This window comes from Vombatus ursinus, unplaced genomic scaffold (assembly GCF_900497805.2).
Source record: "Vombatus ursinus unplaced genomic scaffold, bare-nosed wombat genome assembly UNPS02015255.1, whole genome shotgun sequence".
Taxonomy (NCBI): domain Eukaryota; kingdom Metazoa; phylum Chordata; class Mammalia; order Diprotodontia; family Vombatidae; genus Vombatus; species Vombatus ursinus.
The window spans coordinates 9734184-9752334 of NW_020955033.1; the positions used below are offsets into that span (position 1 = coordinate 9734184).

Below are 18151 nucleotides of genomic sequence, written 5' to 3' on the forward strand. Positions count from 1 at the left end.
AAAGTGGGAGAAAAGATAGGCCATATGTTTGGGATATATAACAGAGCCTGAATTGGGTGAGGAGATGATTTGACAATTTCTCAAGACCTCCTCTAAACTTAAGCTGCTGTGATAATCTTGAAAACATCTTGGATGATGTCTTTTAAATTGGGCACAAAATCCTGTTTAAAGCTTTAAGTTAAGCAAAGTCTAGTACCATTAAGAAATAGGATTTTTTCTATCCATGGGTCAATTTACTCTTTTTTCCTAATAAAATATAAACAGAGTTGGAGTAGTTGGGCAAAGGTTGTGCAAAGGGAAAAAGTAAAAAACATGCTCTCCATCTAACACTTCTGGAGTCCAACTTTGGCTAGACTCACACTAATTGCTCAATATCTATTCCCCCACCTCCTCCTATGTGTAGACCAGATTTATTCTATTCTAGATGATAAATTTAACCTTTTACAAATTTCTGTGTCAACTGTGTTTTGCCCTCTATTTTGTGTTGTTAAACTCATTATTTTATATAAAAATACATTCCTCTTCTAAAATAAGTCTAATGCTATGAATAAAATGCCTGCTCTCTGTTAGTATCTTTGAAAAGAGGAGAGATTTTTGTGACCAAAGAAGAATTTTAAGTATGGCCAAGTCTGTGGAAACACATCAACCCGGAATTAAAAAAGGCTTTCTTTTGTGTCTAGGAATAGCACCTCCCTATGGTGTAGTGCAAAAAGGCCTGGATTTGGAGGCAAGAGCACCTGGTTAGAAATCCCAGTTCTGCTACTTCTTAGCTATTTGACTTTGAACAAGTTATATAACCTCTTTGAACCTCAGTTCCCTCATCTGCAAAACAAAGGTTTTAGATCAAATGACCCCTAACCTCCCTCCCAACTGCATTTTATTATTATTATCCTATTTTGCATGTTCACTTTTATTGCAGATCATACCATATCTCCCCAATGCCACCTCCTCTCTCCCCAGTGATTTACATGTCATGCTGACTAATGCTAAGCAAAGAACAGTTAAATTCATGAATTCTTTCTCTGTTTTCCTGTCTAAAAGGATGCCTAATTATTTGGTTAAGTTAAAACCTTCTGCTTTGATTAAGGTCACCAATAAATAAAGCTGTGTTAGCATTTTTCCAAATACCTTTGGATTTTACAAGTTTTATTATAAAAAATGTTAAGCCAAGGAGATAAAGTTTAGTGACCTTAGTACAGAAATTGTATTTGGGAATTCTGCTAATCAAGTAGAAGGAATGTATTTACACAACCACTCTAGGTAGTTCAGTGTCAGCTAGGTGGGACAAGAGGATAGCGTCCCAGGTCTGGAGAAAGAAAGATCTGACTTCAAATCCAATCTTAGATACTTACTAGCTATGTGACTGTTTGCCTCAGTTTCCTCCACCATAAAACGGGGATAACAAGGACACCTACCTCACAGGGTTGTTGTGAGGATCAAATGAAATAATAATTGTTAACTGCTTAGCACAGTGTTGGCACATATTAAACACTATATAAATGTTAGCTATTATTATTATTATTACATAATGCTGAGCTTGGAGTCAGGAGGACTTGAGTTCATATTTGACCTCAGGAACTTAATTAGCCAAGTGACCCTTGGCAAGTCATTTATCTGCTTCAGTATCCTCAACTGTAAAATGGGGATGATAATAGCACCAACCTCCCAAGGTTGTTGTGAGGATCAAATGAGATAATATTTGGAAAAGTACTTAGCACAGTACCTGGCACATAGTAGGTGCTTAGTAAATGCTTTTTTTCCACCCACATTTAATTTTATATATGAAAACTGAATCACAACTATGGATATTCCCTTTGTTATTCCCTAGATAATTACCTGGTTCAGTTTTTAGTTAGAACATATATAGTATATATTTTTATTATATATAGTTAAGTGATATACACGAGTCTCTTTCCTTCAAATCTCAGCTAAAATCTCAGCTTCTGCAGGAGGCCCTTCTTGATCTCTCCCTAGCTGTTGGCATCTTCTGCTCTGATATCACCAACCATCGACACTGTATAAATTTTCTACGTACCTAGTTTATTTATTAGAATGTGAGCCTCTTGAAAGAAGGGATTGTTTTTGCCTTTCCTTGTATCCCCAGTATTTAGCAGAGTGTGTCTGACATAATAAGTGCTTAATAAATGTTGGTTGATTTGACTTATTCTATGGGAGAGCAAGTCTATTATGGGAACCATATCCTTGTGCTTTGACATAAGTAAGAAAAAGAACATTTGCTATCACTCAATTTAGGAAATGTGCATTAAACATTTATTTATCTGCATGGGTTACTTAGTCACCAATATATATGTTATATTATCCTGAAAAAATACAAGTAGAATCAGCAACCAGCAACCCATAGGGTACTTCTCCCTTGGCGGGGTGGGGAAAGGAGTTGTTGGAGACATTCATTCAAATTTCAGAACTGATGGATCACTGGAGTAATTTGGAATGGAAGGGAAAAAATTATTTTAAACTATTCCAAGAACATATATATTATATATATATATAATATATATAGAGATAGATAGATATAGATATATAGATATATACACACACATATATGTGTATATATATACACATATATATGTATATGTATATGTATATATGTGCATGGCCTAATATTTTATCTCAGAGTAATTATTCAATTGGGACCAATTATTTCTATATACCCCAGTAGTCACAGACACCAAATTTTCTCTTTCTTGTATTCTAAATATACACAACATATGAAATAACCTCTCATTATGATTCAACTTGGTAACAAATAAAAATTACAAGATAGTAATTGTTTTAACAAATGAGAGACTTACAATTGCATTTCTTCTGAACAAATCTAAGCTTGCATGCTGTTCTGTAAGTAGATAAGCGGATACGATCCAAATCTTGGGCTCCTGTTGAAAAGAAGTATGTGTATGCTGTGACTTACACTTAGAGGGAAATTTTATAATGTTCACAAGTATTGGGACTATAAAATACACACTTTTATTAGTCCTTCCCTTCCTCCCTCCCAATCTTAGAACATATTTGCAATCACAAGTTTTGAAATGGTCTGCTCTATATCACCTGGTTTCAGGCAGGGCTATCTATGCCTCCTGGGAATCGGGCATATCTATTCAACTTTGGAAATTGTATTGTAGATCACGTTCATGAAATAAAAAATGGGAAGCTTAGCCTGCTGTGTCTGTCACTTTGTAGAACAATCTGGTCCAGCTGTAGGCTAAAAGACAAACTGGCTAAGCTCCCATATCAAAGGGGAAATATCAACACACAGTCACAGAAAAGCTACATTTTTATCTTTAAAAAAAAAAGGAATTAAAATGATCAGATAATGATCTCAGAAATACGTATATTCTTTTAAAAACTTTTTAAAATTCTTAACTTAATGAACACCAAATAAAAGTCTGAACTTAATAAACACCAAAAATAGACAAAATTCGACAGAATATTAGGACTATACATGAAAATGTGACTCTCAAAAAGTCTGTAAGAAATTCAGCATGTGGCCAGGCATGGTGGTATGTACCTGTTATCCCTGCTACCAGGGAATCTGAAGTTGGTGGAACATGAGCTCAGGAGGTCTGAGCTTCAGTATAGGGATTAAGCTGATCCTTTGTCCACACCCTTGTCTACACTAGTCTAGGTCCAGCACTATGATGGATGTTGGGGCACAGAAGTCAACTAGGCTGCCTTACTGCTGAACCTGACTAGGTCAGAAACAGAACAGGTCAAAGCTTCCATATTCATGTGGTATTAGTCTATGAATGGCCACTGCATTTCAAGCACAGGCACGAAAGATGAATAAATAATCCAGCATGCTTTGTTGTTGTTTAGTCATGTCCAAATCTTTGTGACCCCGTATGGGGTTTTCTTGGCAAAGAGGCTGGAGCAGTTTGCCATTTCCTTCTTCAGTATTATGCAGGAAGGAGTTAAGGGACTTTCCCAGGGTCAGACAGCTAGTGAATGTCAGAGGCCACATTTGAATTCAGGTCTTCCTGACTCCAGGCTCATGCTCTATGCACTAAGCCACCTGGCTAACACTTTGTCCTGCTTATCCAGAAATAAATATTGGTGCTGGATCTAGAGTCAGGAATATCTTAGTTCAAATCCAGGCTCAGACACTTAGTAGCTATTTGACATTAGGCAAGTCACTAAACCTCTACCTGACTCAGTTTCCTTGTCTATAAAATGATAGCACCTGCTTCCCAGGGTTGTTGTGCAGATAAAATGAATAAATATTTTTAAAGTGCTTTGCAAACCATAAAGCTCTATATAAAGGCTGATGGTTTTTATTGTTATTGTTATTATTATTATCATAATTATATGTTGTTGGCGATTATAACTTAGATGTTATCCTGCATCTGTTGGATAACTACTGGAGGTAATCAGGAGCTATGGATTTATCTGCATCAGTTGGGCTGCTTGTGAGGTGGCTGATGAGAGCTACAATGATGAGGTTATCCCAACAATGAGCTTCCTGGGGCTCAGTGGAGAAGTCAGTCAGAAAGTCCCAAAGTAGTGTGGGTTGGTGAGAAATGAGAACTAACTAGGTCTTTGACTTTAAGCAAAACACTAGACCTTGGATTTCAGTTTCTTCATATGTAAATCCATTCCAGCTTCAATGTTCTGTGATCTGAGCCCTTCCTATATGTTCATATTGTTATCATAGGGATATGTGTACACGGGCAGGAAAAGTAGCTGGAGACATTCAACCATGAATCCTAGAGTATTTGATATCCAGTGCTATGATATAAGGAGGGATGTATAAATTCTTATTCTATAAATGCGTAAATGCTTCTATGTATGCAGTAAATCTGTAATGCCTGTATCATTTCTGTTTATTTGTGATTTGACAGTAAAGAATGCTGGGTAAAATATGATAACAAAAAGCAACTTGTACTTAAGATTTCATTTCACTAGAATTTCAAAAGCCATGGCTAATTAGGTGCCTTTTATGAAACTGAGGCTGGAGGAACATATGTACTTCTCCTCTGATCACTTACCACTTCTTTAACTGTTAACTGGTTTCCCTAAATTCATTTTTTTAACAGACTTTGCCAGCAGCCAAGATTTTGTGACTTTGTGAGTTAGAAAGAACATTAATTATCCAACTTGATGAAAGTTTCACAGTTATTTGACTTAAACACAGAATCAGAGAACCTTTCGTGAGGAACCTTAGAGACCATTTATCCTGAATTTTAATCCAATGCAAAAATCTCATCTTTTACATTCCTGATGTGTTGCTGCTTGAATTTTTTCATGTAATGGGAAGTTTATTACTTCACACGGAAGTCCACTCTATTTGTTCGAAAGTTTTCTAAGTTGGAGTGAAATCTGTCTGCCTGTCACACCTACTTATTAGTCTTAGTTTTTTTTTTTCTCTGTAAACCATCCTCTTACTCCTCGAATCTTCAACCTGTTTCTCTCTATTGGAGCCTTCTCTAACGCTCTCAAACATGTCCTAGTCTCCTCGATCCACTAAAAACAACACAAAACAAAGAAAATTTTATTACACCCTACTATCTCCTCAAGCTATTGTTTTTTATCTCTCTACTTTTTTTTTAAAGTCAAACTCCTAGAAAAATGTGTCTACACTCACTGACTCCACTTCCCTTCCCCTCTCTCTTCACAATTTGCAATCTGGTTTCTGACCTTATCACTCAGCTGCAACTGCTTTCTCTAGCATTAGCTATATTCTCTTAACTGATAAAACTAATGGTTTTCATTCCTCATCTTCAACCTGTCTACTGCATTTGATGCTGTTACTCTACTTTGTATCTGCTGTCCTGCCTGATTTCATCTCTGGGAAATAAGATGCCCCTCCCAGGATAAGCTCATCACTTCTAAACTCACTACCAAACTGCTAACTTAAGCCCTGATTGATACCACCTCCCTCAGCCTCCTCTCTCCTCTGATTGGAGGGCTGTAAGGGGTGGGGAGCAGGGTAGAAGTACTAAATTCCTTCCAATGCCTACCTTTATAGAGGACAGAAACTCGACTCAACTCACTCTACTCTGCATCTGTTGTCCTGCCTGGCTTCAACTCCATGGATGCCCCTAGTCATCCTAATCCCTTTCCCGCCTCCTTTTGTGTGTTGTCTCACCCTTTAGACTGTAAGATCCCTGAGAACAGAGGCTGTCTTTGTTTTTATAAGTTGTATGCCCAACACTTGGCACACTGTCTGGCACATAGTATTAAACACATAGGTGTTTAATAACTGCTCGTTGATTAAATAATTGATTCATTCTAAATACTCAGAAACCATACACTTAATAATCTATTGTAGGACTTTCCCAAAGGAATCAAGACCATTAAATGTAGTTTCTAGAATCCACTTCTTTCATCTCCCTGAACGAATAGGACAATATTTGCTTATTTCAATTTGAAGGACACATCTCCTTTTTCAATGGTTGAGAACAGTTATTCTGTCATTGCATATAAGGGTTGTTGTTTTTTTTTTTAAAGTACTCTGGGATACACTATCAGGATTAGAGACTTAAACTCATTTAATGCCATTATATACTCCCTCTCCATTTTCATTCTCATTATTACTTCTATGTTCTTATTGTCCTAAGCATGACATTGCTCCGAACATAACATAAAAAGTTCTTAACATTCTCAGCTGCTCATTTTGGTCTTTTTAGCCTTCCTGATAGTAGTCTTAGAGATTTTTGTTACTCCTTCATGGTTGTCCTTGGTAATGGGCTGTCTTCCCATTTTTTATATATATCCCTTTAGATTCTGACCTCATCAGAGAACTTATTATGTAGCCCCACTGTAGTTCTTTCAGATATACGGTGATATAGTGGATAGAGGGCTGGACTTGGAAGCAAAAAGCCCTCAGTTTGAATCCTTGAGGTTCATTGAATAAGCAACAGCAAGTCATAAGAGTTGACAGTAAAAGAAAGCAATACAGACCTTTTGCCTAGAAAATGGGAGAAAAGGGGCAAAAGAGCATAGTGGACAAGAATACTTAACAAATCCAGTTGAACATTTGTTGAGGACCTCTTCTCCATATGGCATTATGAAGAATGGAAGTCGAGGAAAGATTAAATTAAGAACCATGTTTGGCTCATAGATAAGCATAAGTTGTTTTGTGTCATGATTTAAGGGGTGCAGGGAAAGGCCTCCTTTATCCAAAAAAATCTTCCCTGCCGAGACAAAATTCCCAGTTGACTCCCTTGTGAGAAGACAGTATTCAGTTAAAATGAAAATGTTGCCCATAAGTAACAGCCCTTTGTTCCCCCTTCTCTTCCCCTACCAAGTCATTATAACATTAACAAGGTTATCCAAGTAGTTCTAGCACAAAGCCTGCTGTTGTTCTAGTGAAAGGGGCACTGGGCTAGGAACTCTGGACTGGGCTCTGGCTCCAGATCTGCCAATGACTGGCTTTGTGGCCTCAGACAATCAATCAACAAGCATTTATTAATGCTACCACATGCCAAATCAACACATTTCTTAAGCACTTAAGTGCCAGACAAAAGACAAAAGATAGGTATGATCCCATGGCCACACACACACACACACACACACACCAAGAGGGATAGTAGACTCAAAAATAAAAGCACCCCAATTCTTTCAACATAATCATAAATGAATCCAGTGAATAAAAAAGGAAAGGCCATAAAAATCATAGATTTAGAACTGGAAGGGATCTTAGAAATCTTTCATTTTATAAATGACAAAACTAGGGCCCGCAGAGGTTAAGTAACTTGCCCAGAATCATACAGCTAATAAATTTCCCAATTAGGATTCAAACTGAGGGCTTTTTGCTTCCAAGTCCAGCCCTCTCTATCCACTATATCACCGTATATCTGAAAGAACTACAGTGGGGCTACATAATAAGTTCTCTGATGAGGTCAGAATCTAAAGGGATATATATAAAAAATGGGAAGACAGCCCATTACCAAGGACAACCATGAAGGAGTAACAAAAATCTCTAAGACTACTATCAGGAAGGCTAAAAAGCCCAAAATGAGCAGCTGAGAATGTTAAGAACTTTTTATGTTATGTTCGGAGCAATGTCATGCTTAGGACAATAAGAACATAGAAGTAATGGACCTATTAATGAGAGAGAGAGAATGAGAATGAAAATGGAGAGGGAGTATATAATGGCATTAAATGAGTTTAAGTCTCTAATCATATGCTTTCCTGAACACCACCAATTCCTAGCAGAAGTGAAGTTTTGATCTAGAGCTTTCTTTTTTTCATTTACACATCAAAGTTTCTCCACCTTCTTTACTGCCTTACTGACAGCACCTGGGGAAATTAACATCCCTCCCCCCAACACACACACACACACACACACACACACACACACACACACACACACACACACACCCTTTTATAACCAGATAATCATTTTATCCAGCTGACTCCCATTTAATGTTCTCTCCAGCTAACCATTTATTACCCATTACTACTGATTGAAAAGCAACCTTCTCAGTGACTGTGAATGATGGTCAGATATATTTGGTTGTTTGGGAGTGATACCTGAGTGTTATTTAGCATACCTGAGGAGAAGAGATGTACCTTTGTTTAGCTTGCTTAACTATTCTTCCTATAATCAACTAGAAATGTGTTCCAAAGTAATCAAAAGTATCTTATTAGGCTCTCTAATTACTCATAAAACCATTCATTAAACCCTACAAAATCCCTAAAAACTTCATAATGAAAAGCTCGAGTTACAACTGGGGAAAAACAGCATAGTTAACCTCACCATTAAACCCCTGTCTAGGGCCCTCTTCTCTTCTCTCTTTAAATTTTCTATTTTGATGATTTTATTAGCTCCCATGAGTTCAACCAGCATTTCTATGAAGAAATAGCTCCTAAATTTACATATCTAATCCTTATCTCTCTACTGAGCTAGAGTCTTCAATGGCCAATTTGCCTGGTGGACATCTCTAACTGGATATCCAAAAGAGATCTCATCTTTCACCCTAAATGTGCTCCTCCTCTGAATGCCTATTTCTGTTGAGGACACTACAATTAATTAATCAATAAGCATTTATTAAGCACCTACTAGGTGCCATTCACTATGCAAGGTATTGGGGAGAGAAAGACAAAAGTGAAAATATTCCCTGGTTTCAGGGATTCCTTCTGGGACTGCTTTACAATCTAAAAGGGAGAGACAACACAGAGATATTTACAAAATAGATACAAGGTGATCTAGAGGGAAAGGGACTAGCGACTTGGGTAGGGGGAAAGGGGCTGAGTCACCCAGCTTCACCCCTGCCCTTGGAGCCACCCTCAATTCTCCACAACCCCTCACTCCCCTTACATCCAATTAGTTGCCATTTCTTGTCAATAATTTTTTCTCCTCTCCTTTCCACCCATTACCCATCAGTATATAATACTTATTCAATGTGTTATGACCTTTCTTGGACTTTCATGCATTTTTCCTTCTGTGTTTATGAGTCAGCCTGACATTTTATCTGTTTAGGAACTAGGCTTTATTTCTCCCCAGTAGTATATAAGTTCCTTGAGGGAAGGGATGAGTTTATTTTTTGTCTTTAGATCTCCAGAACCTCATACAATGTCTGGTATATAGAGTAGGTGCTAAATAAATGCTTATTGACTTCAACAAGGTAAAAAAATGAATAATTGTTGCCATCTATACACAATTTATGTTTACTGGTCTTTTAATTTGATAGGGCATTGTCAAAAGCAAAAATTAATTAAGTTAAATTCAAGTATCTGCAATGTTACCATAGGTAAATTATTTAATAATACCAGGCCCAGAACTTTTCTATTCTAAGTTACTAAAACAACAACAAAAAACAAAACAACAACAAAAAACCTTTCCCTTTTTTCAAGCAGCCCTTAGGTCAAAATGTTTTGTGTTTCTTTTTTTTTTTTTTTGGATGGTTAGTCACAGTGCTCTGATGTAGGACCTCATGACATTTTAAGCTTATTAAAAGCCTGTGGGTGAATACCTAAGGTTCATTCTAGCTCTGATCTTCCACAATTCTACTTGTGCCTTTGATTTCAGCCCCTCCACCTCTTATTCCTACAGTCATCCCTTCCCTCTCATCTATCTTTATTCTCTTGTTCTCACTGGTTCCTTCCCATCTGCCCCAAAATTCTCCCCAATCCTAAAAGAGATAGAACAAATGGACAAAAAGCCTCTATTTTCACAGCCTATTCATCTATCTTTGATCTCTTTTCTCCCATTCACAGGTAAAATTTTTGAAAAAAAAAAGTTTACACCGAATAGCTATCATTTCCCCAGCATCCACCCTTCTGTCCCCACTCTCTGACTAAAACTGCTCTTTCAAAAAATACTGCAGAGTAAAGAGGACCTGAGCTCAAATTTCAGCTTTGCTCCATACTCATTTGGACAAGTCACTTAATCTTCAGAGGGACAGAGAAAGATCTCCATGAGATGATATTTAAGGTCTCTTTGAACTCTAAATCTTATGATTTAAAGTCACAAATGACCTTTTAATTGTCAAATCCAATGACTTTTTTTGCAGCCCTCGTTTTCTGTGACTTCTTGAAATCATTTCTAGTTATTATCTGCTGCCTTGATTTCACAAATAACACACTCTCCTGATTATCCTTTGTGAGGTCCTTAGTAGCCCCACTATGTGAAAGAGCCCTGGGGATGCTCAAATTCCCCAGAGTCACTGTGCTAACAAAAGCCTGAAGTAATGGATAAAAGTCCCTTTTCCTGAAGTGGGGGAGATTAAATATCAACTAGCCATTAATTCCCCAAGCATTCTCCCCAGCATGAATCAGCGCCAGTCCTTGAACCTTGGCCTGCACACCGGCCTCAAGCTTCCTGCTTTAATCCTGCTTTAATCAGTTTCCTCTATACTCTCTTTTTCATCCATCACTCCTTAATCCCACTACCAGCCTGAACTACTGTAATAACAACTTTCTAAGAGGTCGCTTTCATTGCTCTAATTCATTGTCATATTTATAGAAAGCTTTAAGTTTTGAAAAGTGCTTTGCCTATATTATCTCATTTCCTTATTAGCATTAATTTGCACCATTGTCGGATGCTTTTGCCTTCTGTATAGATATGGTTGTGTTACCCTTGTATTTAAAACCCTGCAATGGCTCCCTACTGTACCTAGAGCTGATCTCAAACTCCTTAGCCTGGTCAGTTCAAGAACCTCTACTGTGTGAAGTTACTTAATTTCTCCAGATTTATCTCAAATCATTCCCTTTCACCTACTCTATGCACCAGTAGATGGATAGATGATGGGGAAATAGAGGCCATTAGGTATAAACATTTTTTTTAAGTTTACCTCTGAATGGGAGAAAAGAAATCAAAGATAGGTAATGCACACTGATTTCTTTCCCATTAATGTTCCATTCCTAGGTCTCTCACCTCAGACGGGTCTAAGCCTCTACTTCCCAGAAATATCCTCACCATCATCTCTCCAGCCCTGCCCTCTCCATTGTAGGGCCATCCCCCCGATTTCCAGCTCCCCCCTCTATGTGTTGTCTTTCCTCATTAGAAGTCAGGTAGTTGGGAGCAGCTAAGTGCACAGTGTGTGTGTGTGTGTGTGTGTGTGTGTATGTGTGTGTGTGTGTGTGTGTGTGTGTGTGTGTGTGTGTTGGAGTTAGGAGGACCTGAGTTCAAATCTGACCTGAGACACTTGACACTTACTAGCTGTGTGACCCTGGGCAAGTCACTTAACCCTGACTGCTCACCAAAAAAAAAAAAAAAAAAGAAGTCAGGTAGTCTTGCTCGTGTATATTTGTATGCCCTGTGCTTAACACAGTGTCTAGCTTACAGTAAGAGATTAATAAATGTTCTCGTTTTCTCTCTCTGTCTCTCTCTGTCCCCTACCCTGCCTAACCTCTTCTTCCTTTTTTCCTTCCTCCCTCCCTCCCTTCCTCCTTTACTTCATTTTTTCTCTTCTCCGAGCCTTTGCTCATGTTGCTCTCTGTTTGCAATGCTTTCTTCCATCTCTTTAATTCCTACTGATCCTTTAAAGCTCAATTCAAGGCTTACCTCCATGAATATTCCCTTTATTCCCCTAATTAATAGCAGCATCTTAGTTCCCAGACCTCAGTATCACTTTGCACTTCTCACACATTTATTATGTATATATTAGGGTAATAGGAGCATGTGTATGTTCAATTTTCCCCCTAGTATTCAGGTATGCCCTCCTCTTTCCACCTCTTGCTAGGAGAATTGCAATCAAATGAACACTACCATCACCTCTGCAATGGACATACTGACAGATTGTTTTATTATCTCACTCAGTATCTTTGTGACTTTCCAGACAGTAACTCCCTTTCCTGGCCACCACTTCCCACATATATTGTCTCCCCTAGTTAGAATGGGGGAGCTCATTGAGGGCAGAGACTATCTCTTACTTTTACATTTGTATCCTCAGAGTTTAACACAGTGAATAGCACAAAGTAAATGCTTAATAACTACTTTTCATTACTCCATTTGTTCATGTAATACAACTATATTGGTCTACTAGACAATATAAGCTTCACGATAGCAAGAACCTAATTTTATTTCAACTTTATACATCTCCAAATCCTTTGAACAGTGCACAACACAGAATAAGTGCTTAATACATGTTTGTTAAATTGAATTGGTTTTGTTTTTTTAATACGAAAAATGAGATAAATATTTTTCTTTTTTTTTACATTTAGGATGAAATGTTCAGGGGGAAAAAAGAATGTAATATCCACTATCCATAACAGCCTGAAGTCTGATGGTGATTCCTTAGAATGGTTTTGGCTTTTGAAAATGAAAAGGTTCTTCACTTCTGGTTTATAATATGGGAAAGACCCACACTTTTTTTTTTAACACTTTCAGATGGTTAGATAGTATTAGATTCTTCACTCTTTTATTTGTCAAGGTGAAACATGCAAGTGATTTGGTGATCTAGTCATGTCTGAAGAGAATTTCGGTGCTAGAACAGGTCCAGAAACTCATAGGTGATGGGTGGTAAGAGGAAGAGGGAAGTTGTATCAAAACATGGAAATTTCTTTCAAAAAGAAATATCCCAGGAAATAAAAAAGGTAAGCTCAATTTTGCTTGTTATTTCCATCACTAACTTTAATTTCCTTTCCTTTTGTTAGGTCTAACACTGCCCTGGTACCACTAGAGTTCTGAAGGATGATAAAGAAAAATCTGAATCTCATCACCCAACACTTCTTAAACATCAAACAGATGAGACTACTAAAGCTAACACTGACAAAGTACAGCAATATTGGCATTGCCTAACCTCCCATCCCCCTTAAAACAAATGAAAAAAATTAAGTTTGATTTTTATTGCTATTTCTTATGCATGAAAGATGAGATAGAGAGCCAACAAGGGAACAGCTTTTTCTTTATCACTGTAGTTTTTTTTTCCTTTAAGTATTTTTTCTTCAATGTCAAATACCTCTTCCCTTATGAATATGGAAATGAGCCTTGGAACTTAAGGGAGACAGCCAATTTAATTTTATAAGCAAAAATCAGCCCCCCCATTTTCTTTCCTCCTTGCAAAAACACAGGCACTGATGCCAATCAGTGACCAATACATTGACCTTTCTCTAGGCTCTGTCTTGTAGTCACTAGGAACGAGTCTTGGCTCTCTGCCTCTATTTATGTAGTAACCTGCCTCAGAGCTATTTTTATCTTTTATTTCTCTTTGTGCTTCACAGGTACTGTGTAGGACAGATTCTCCCTCTCTGCATGAGATGGGAATAACAGATGACAGTTTGGCAACATAGTCTGGCATAGTAACTGTGTCTGATTTCTCTTCCTTATATGAACCTGGGATTTCTGTCTCTTTGTAGTCTACATGTTAAAGAAGAAAATCTTGGCATCAAATAATATTTACCGTATAAAATCTTTAGTTCAAAGATCTATGTCTACAAAGATATATGGATATAGATGTGTAAGTCTGAAATTATTATTTCATCTGTGTAGGAATCCCTTCCCACAGGAAAACTCCTTCCACTAAAGCATACCTGCAACCAACCCATAATTTTAGAGAGCTGCCTAGGACATTGAGAGATTCAGTGAGTTGCTCATTGAGCTCACACAAACAATATATGTTAGAGGAAGGATCTGAACTCAGGTCTTCCTGACTGTAAGATTTGTACTCTGGGAAATGGCCTCTTCATAATAAAAGTTAGACTTTGCAACTTAAGACTAATTTCTATTTTAATTCCCGTGAAATATTGCATATGGTCAGGCAAGTATATTAAAATGTCCAATAAAAGACTGGACATATCAAAGACTTTCGCAGGTAGGGAAAATATAATGCTACGAAGTTTGTATGTACCCTTTCCCTTTTGGCAATGAGAAATTCAGAGTATGATAGAGATAAGAATTAGATGTGTGATGTCCCTGGCATAGGGAACCCACTGATGAAGAGGCTCTCTCAATCAATTCAGGTTAACATCTTCTCTCTCAATTACAGTTTCAGAGGGTTGCCTAGAGCAGTGGTACCAAACTGAAATAGAGATGGGGGCCACCAACACCCTACACAAGGATCCCTATGGGTTGCATATTGACATAGAAAACAAAATACTAATATTACCTATGATCTATTGTATTTTTATTTTGCTAAATATTTCCAAATTGGATCTTAATCTAGTTCTGTATCACCTGGGAATGTTGCAGACTTCTGGCCTAGAGTGACAAAGATTAAACAACTTGCCCAGGGTCATGTAGCCAACAAACATCCCAACTGAGACTTGAACCCAGCCCTTCTGACTCTGAGGCCAGCTCTATATCACTATGCCACTGCTAAAGGTAGCAATAATAAAATTTGGAGTATGTTTCTAAAAAGCTCAATACTTACTCATGAGAAATTCAGAGAAATGAGAAATTCAGAGTACATTTCTTAAAAGCTCCATACTTACTCATTTCTGCAAATAGCTGTCTTCTTTCTGCCATGTTATTTCCTCTTTTCCCACTATCTTCAATCATTCTATGGAACAAAATGATTACAAGGTATTATTATCCTCAAGCTACTGAGGAATTCATTTTATTTGGAAATAAATTCATAAGCCGTATTTACTACATAAACACAGAAAAGGCATTTTTAAATAAAACTACATTAAATAAGTATAGCCCCTACTTTTCATTAACTGGAGAAACTCCTGATGTAAGCCACTACCTACATATTTTCCATATATGATTTTGTTATGATGTTTGGAGTCAAGTCAATAAGCATTTATTAAGCACTTTTCAGGTACCAGGTATAGTGCTAAGTGGGCAGCTTGGTGGTGTGTATGGTAGATAGAGTGCCAGGCCTGAAGTCAGGAAGAATCATCTTCTAAGTTCAAATCTGGCTTCAGACACTTATGAACTGTGTGACCCTGGGCAAGTCACCCTATTTGCCTCAGTTCCTCATCTGTAAAGAGTTGGAGAAGAAAATGGCAAACCACTCCAGTATCGCTGCCAGGAAAACCTCTCATTGGGTCACACAGTTGGACGTGATTGAAAGGACTGAACAACAACAGTGCTAAGTGCTGGGGATACAAAGAAGGTCAAGGAAAAAAATGAAAAAGAATAAAAGAAAACCCCTTCCAGTCCCCACTCTTAAGGAGTTCACAGTCTGACTAGGGGGTGGGGGGGAGGGACAAGCTACAAATGACTACATACAAACAAGATATATACAGGATATGTTGGAGATAATAAACAGAGGGAAGCTGGCAACATTAAGGGGTATCACAAAAATGCTCCTTGTAGAAGGAGTCTCTAAATATAACAACAATGGAGTGTGCTGTATCTGGAAAGAGAGGAAGACCCAACTACCTGTGTGATCTTCGACAAGTTACTTTACTTTTCTGGGCCTCATTTTCTTCATCTGTAAAATAATGAGATTGGACCATATGAACTCTAAGGTCCTTCTTAATTACAAATCTGTGATCAGAGGGTCCTGTATTTCACTACATAAAGTTAAATCACGAGCCATACACAACAGTAGTCAAACATGGAGGAAAGGGGCAGTTAGGATAGCTTATGGTATATGCAATTCCCTTAAAAAAGAAGAAAAGAAACATTGGGTTATTTCGTTGCACCAATCACCAGGACTGAAGTTGCCGTCTGGAGCTTTTATCTACCTCCTGGCTTCGCTGGCTTCCTTCCAGTCTTAGACAAAGTCTCGCCTTTGCAAGAAGTCTTCCTTAATCATAATACCTCTCCTCTGGATATACCTTTTTTGTACAAGGTTGTTTGCCTGCTGTCTAACCCATTAGACTGTGAGCTCCCTGAAGGAAGGGAATGTATTTTTATCTTTCTCCTGTGCTTAGCACAGTGCTTGGCACATTGCTGTTGTTTGTTGTTGAGTCATTTAAGTCATGCTCGACTCTTCATGACCCCATTTTGGGGCATACCTATTTATAAATGCTTGTTCATTGACTGACCGATGGAGCTGGGGAAGGTTATGAAAACGTCTTGAGGAGGATGGTGAGGGGAGAACCGGCCATTCATGTCTACAACTTGGGAAGTCCTTGTATAGCATTGTAAAAGGAAACTAGCAATGGGGCCTGTTAATGAAACTTACATTTGATAGCAAATTTGACAGGTTGCATATTGTCATAATCCAGAACCAAAATTATTCTTCTCAGAGAAGACTTAAGAAATACTGGTATATTTCACTTGAGCTAATGTACATAAAGCATTTTGCAAGAATTAACATATTTCTACAAAATAAATATCATCTATGATAATGATGATATTAAAATGAATCTTCTCTCTGGCTAAATTAACCCAAACACCTCTTTCCAATAAATATATAAAAGATAGGTACAGTTACTATCTCCTCTAATGTTCACAAATAGTGTAGAAGAGTAATCTCTTAATATTTTTGATTGTGCACCCTACCACCAAAAATATTTTTGAGTTTACACTCCTAATTGCGCACATTTCCTTATTTATAAATTTATAATGTACTACTGTCTAATAATTGTTTACATGACAAAACTTATACAAATATTAAAAAATATTAATAGTGAAATAAAGACAAAATAATATTTTGCTCCAGCATCAACAGGGAGTCACTAGAACTTATGGAATAAGGAAATGACATGGGCAGATTTTCATTTAGGAAAATCACTTTGGCAGCTGTATGGCTAATGGACTGGAACAGAGAGAGATTTAAGGTAGAAAGACCACCCAGGAGCCTAGTGAAATAGTACCGGGAGAAGTGATGGAGGTCTGAACGAGGGTGGCAGCTCTGGGAGTAAAGAGAAGGGGAAAGTTTGAGAGACAGGGAGGTAAAAATGACAAGATTTAGCAAGTAACTGGATATGTGCAATAAAGGAGAGTAAAAGTCGAAGATGATACTGAGGTTATGATCCTTGGGGTCTGGAAGGATGATGGTACCCTCACAAGCCCTGTCCTCCATGTTTGACTACTGTTGGGTATGGCTAATATTTTACTACTCGTGATTTAACTTTACGTAGTAAAATACAGGACCATCCCATCATAGATACATAATTAAGAAGGACCTTAGAGTTCACATGGTCCAATCCCTTAACCTTATAAGGATAAGATAACTATGATAACTAGAAGATAACTATAGTCACTTCCAAGTCTAAAACTCTATAAATATACATATATATACATATACATAAATACATACATACATACATATCTTAAGAATAATCCAATTGAAGACCTTTGAGTGCACATGTTAGGGATGGGAAAGAGATAAGAAACTAGTAAAGAAGACAGTGCTTTTCAAATCACATTTACTTAATAAATATTTGTCAAATGAATAAATGTTTAAAGTAGTTAAGCAGGCAAGAAAGACACTTGGCAGGCTATTGGAAACAATAGGGTAAGTCACATCTTGTGGTTTGCCAGTCGTTTTGTAAGGCCCTTAATGGTTTGCCTCCACAAGGGAAACACACACACACACACACACACACCCATTCCAATAACAATCTAGGAAAGAACAATAAAGCAAATCTGAACACTGTATGATTACAATGATCGAAGTTAGTCCTGAGACATAAGAAAATTTATCTCCTTTCATTGGTTAGGTGGGGTACTATGAGAATGGAATGTTGCATATGTTTTGAAAATTTGGTTCTTAATGTTTAACTGTTTTTTTCTTCCAAATTTTAAATCTTTGCTACGAAAGATGTTTTTAAAAATATGAAGTTACAATTACAAAAGAAACTCATATTGCAATAGTTATCAAAATATAGTTTTTAAAAAAGAAGA

The 18151-nt window shown here is 37.4% G+C and overlaps 1 protein-coding gene across 16 annotated transcripts in view; it reads right to left on the minus strand.

Moving 5' to 3' along the window:
- DTNA (dystrobrevin alpha) overlaps positions 1-18151 on the minus strand; it is a 473738-nt gene that overhangs the window by 152963 nt on the left and 302624 nt on the right. For all 16 annotated transcript variants that reach the window (XM_027846916.1, XM_027846914.1, XM_027846923.1 and 13 more), the window contains 2 exons: positions 14836-14903; positions 2814-2894 (listed from right to left, as the gene is read on the minus strand). In XM_027846916.1, coding sequence (XP_027702717.1) covers positions 2814-2894; positions 14836-14902 — 148 coding nt within the window. In that variant the 5' untranslated portion in view covers position 14903. The remainder of the gene's footprint in view (positions 1-2813; positions 2895-14835; positions 14904-18151) is intronic.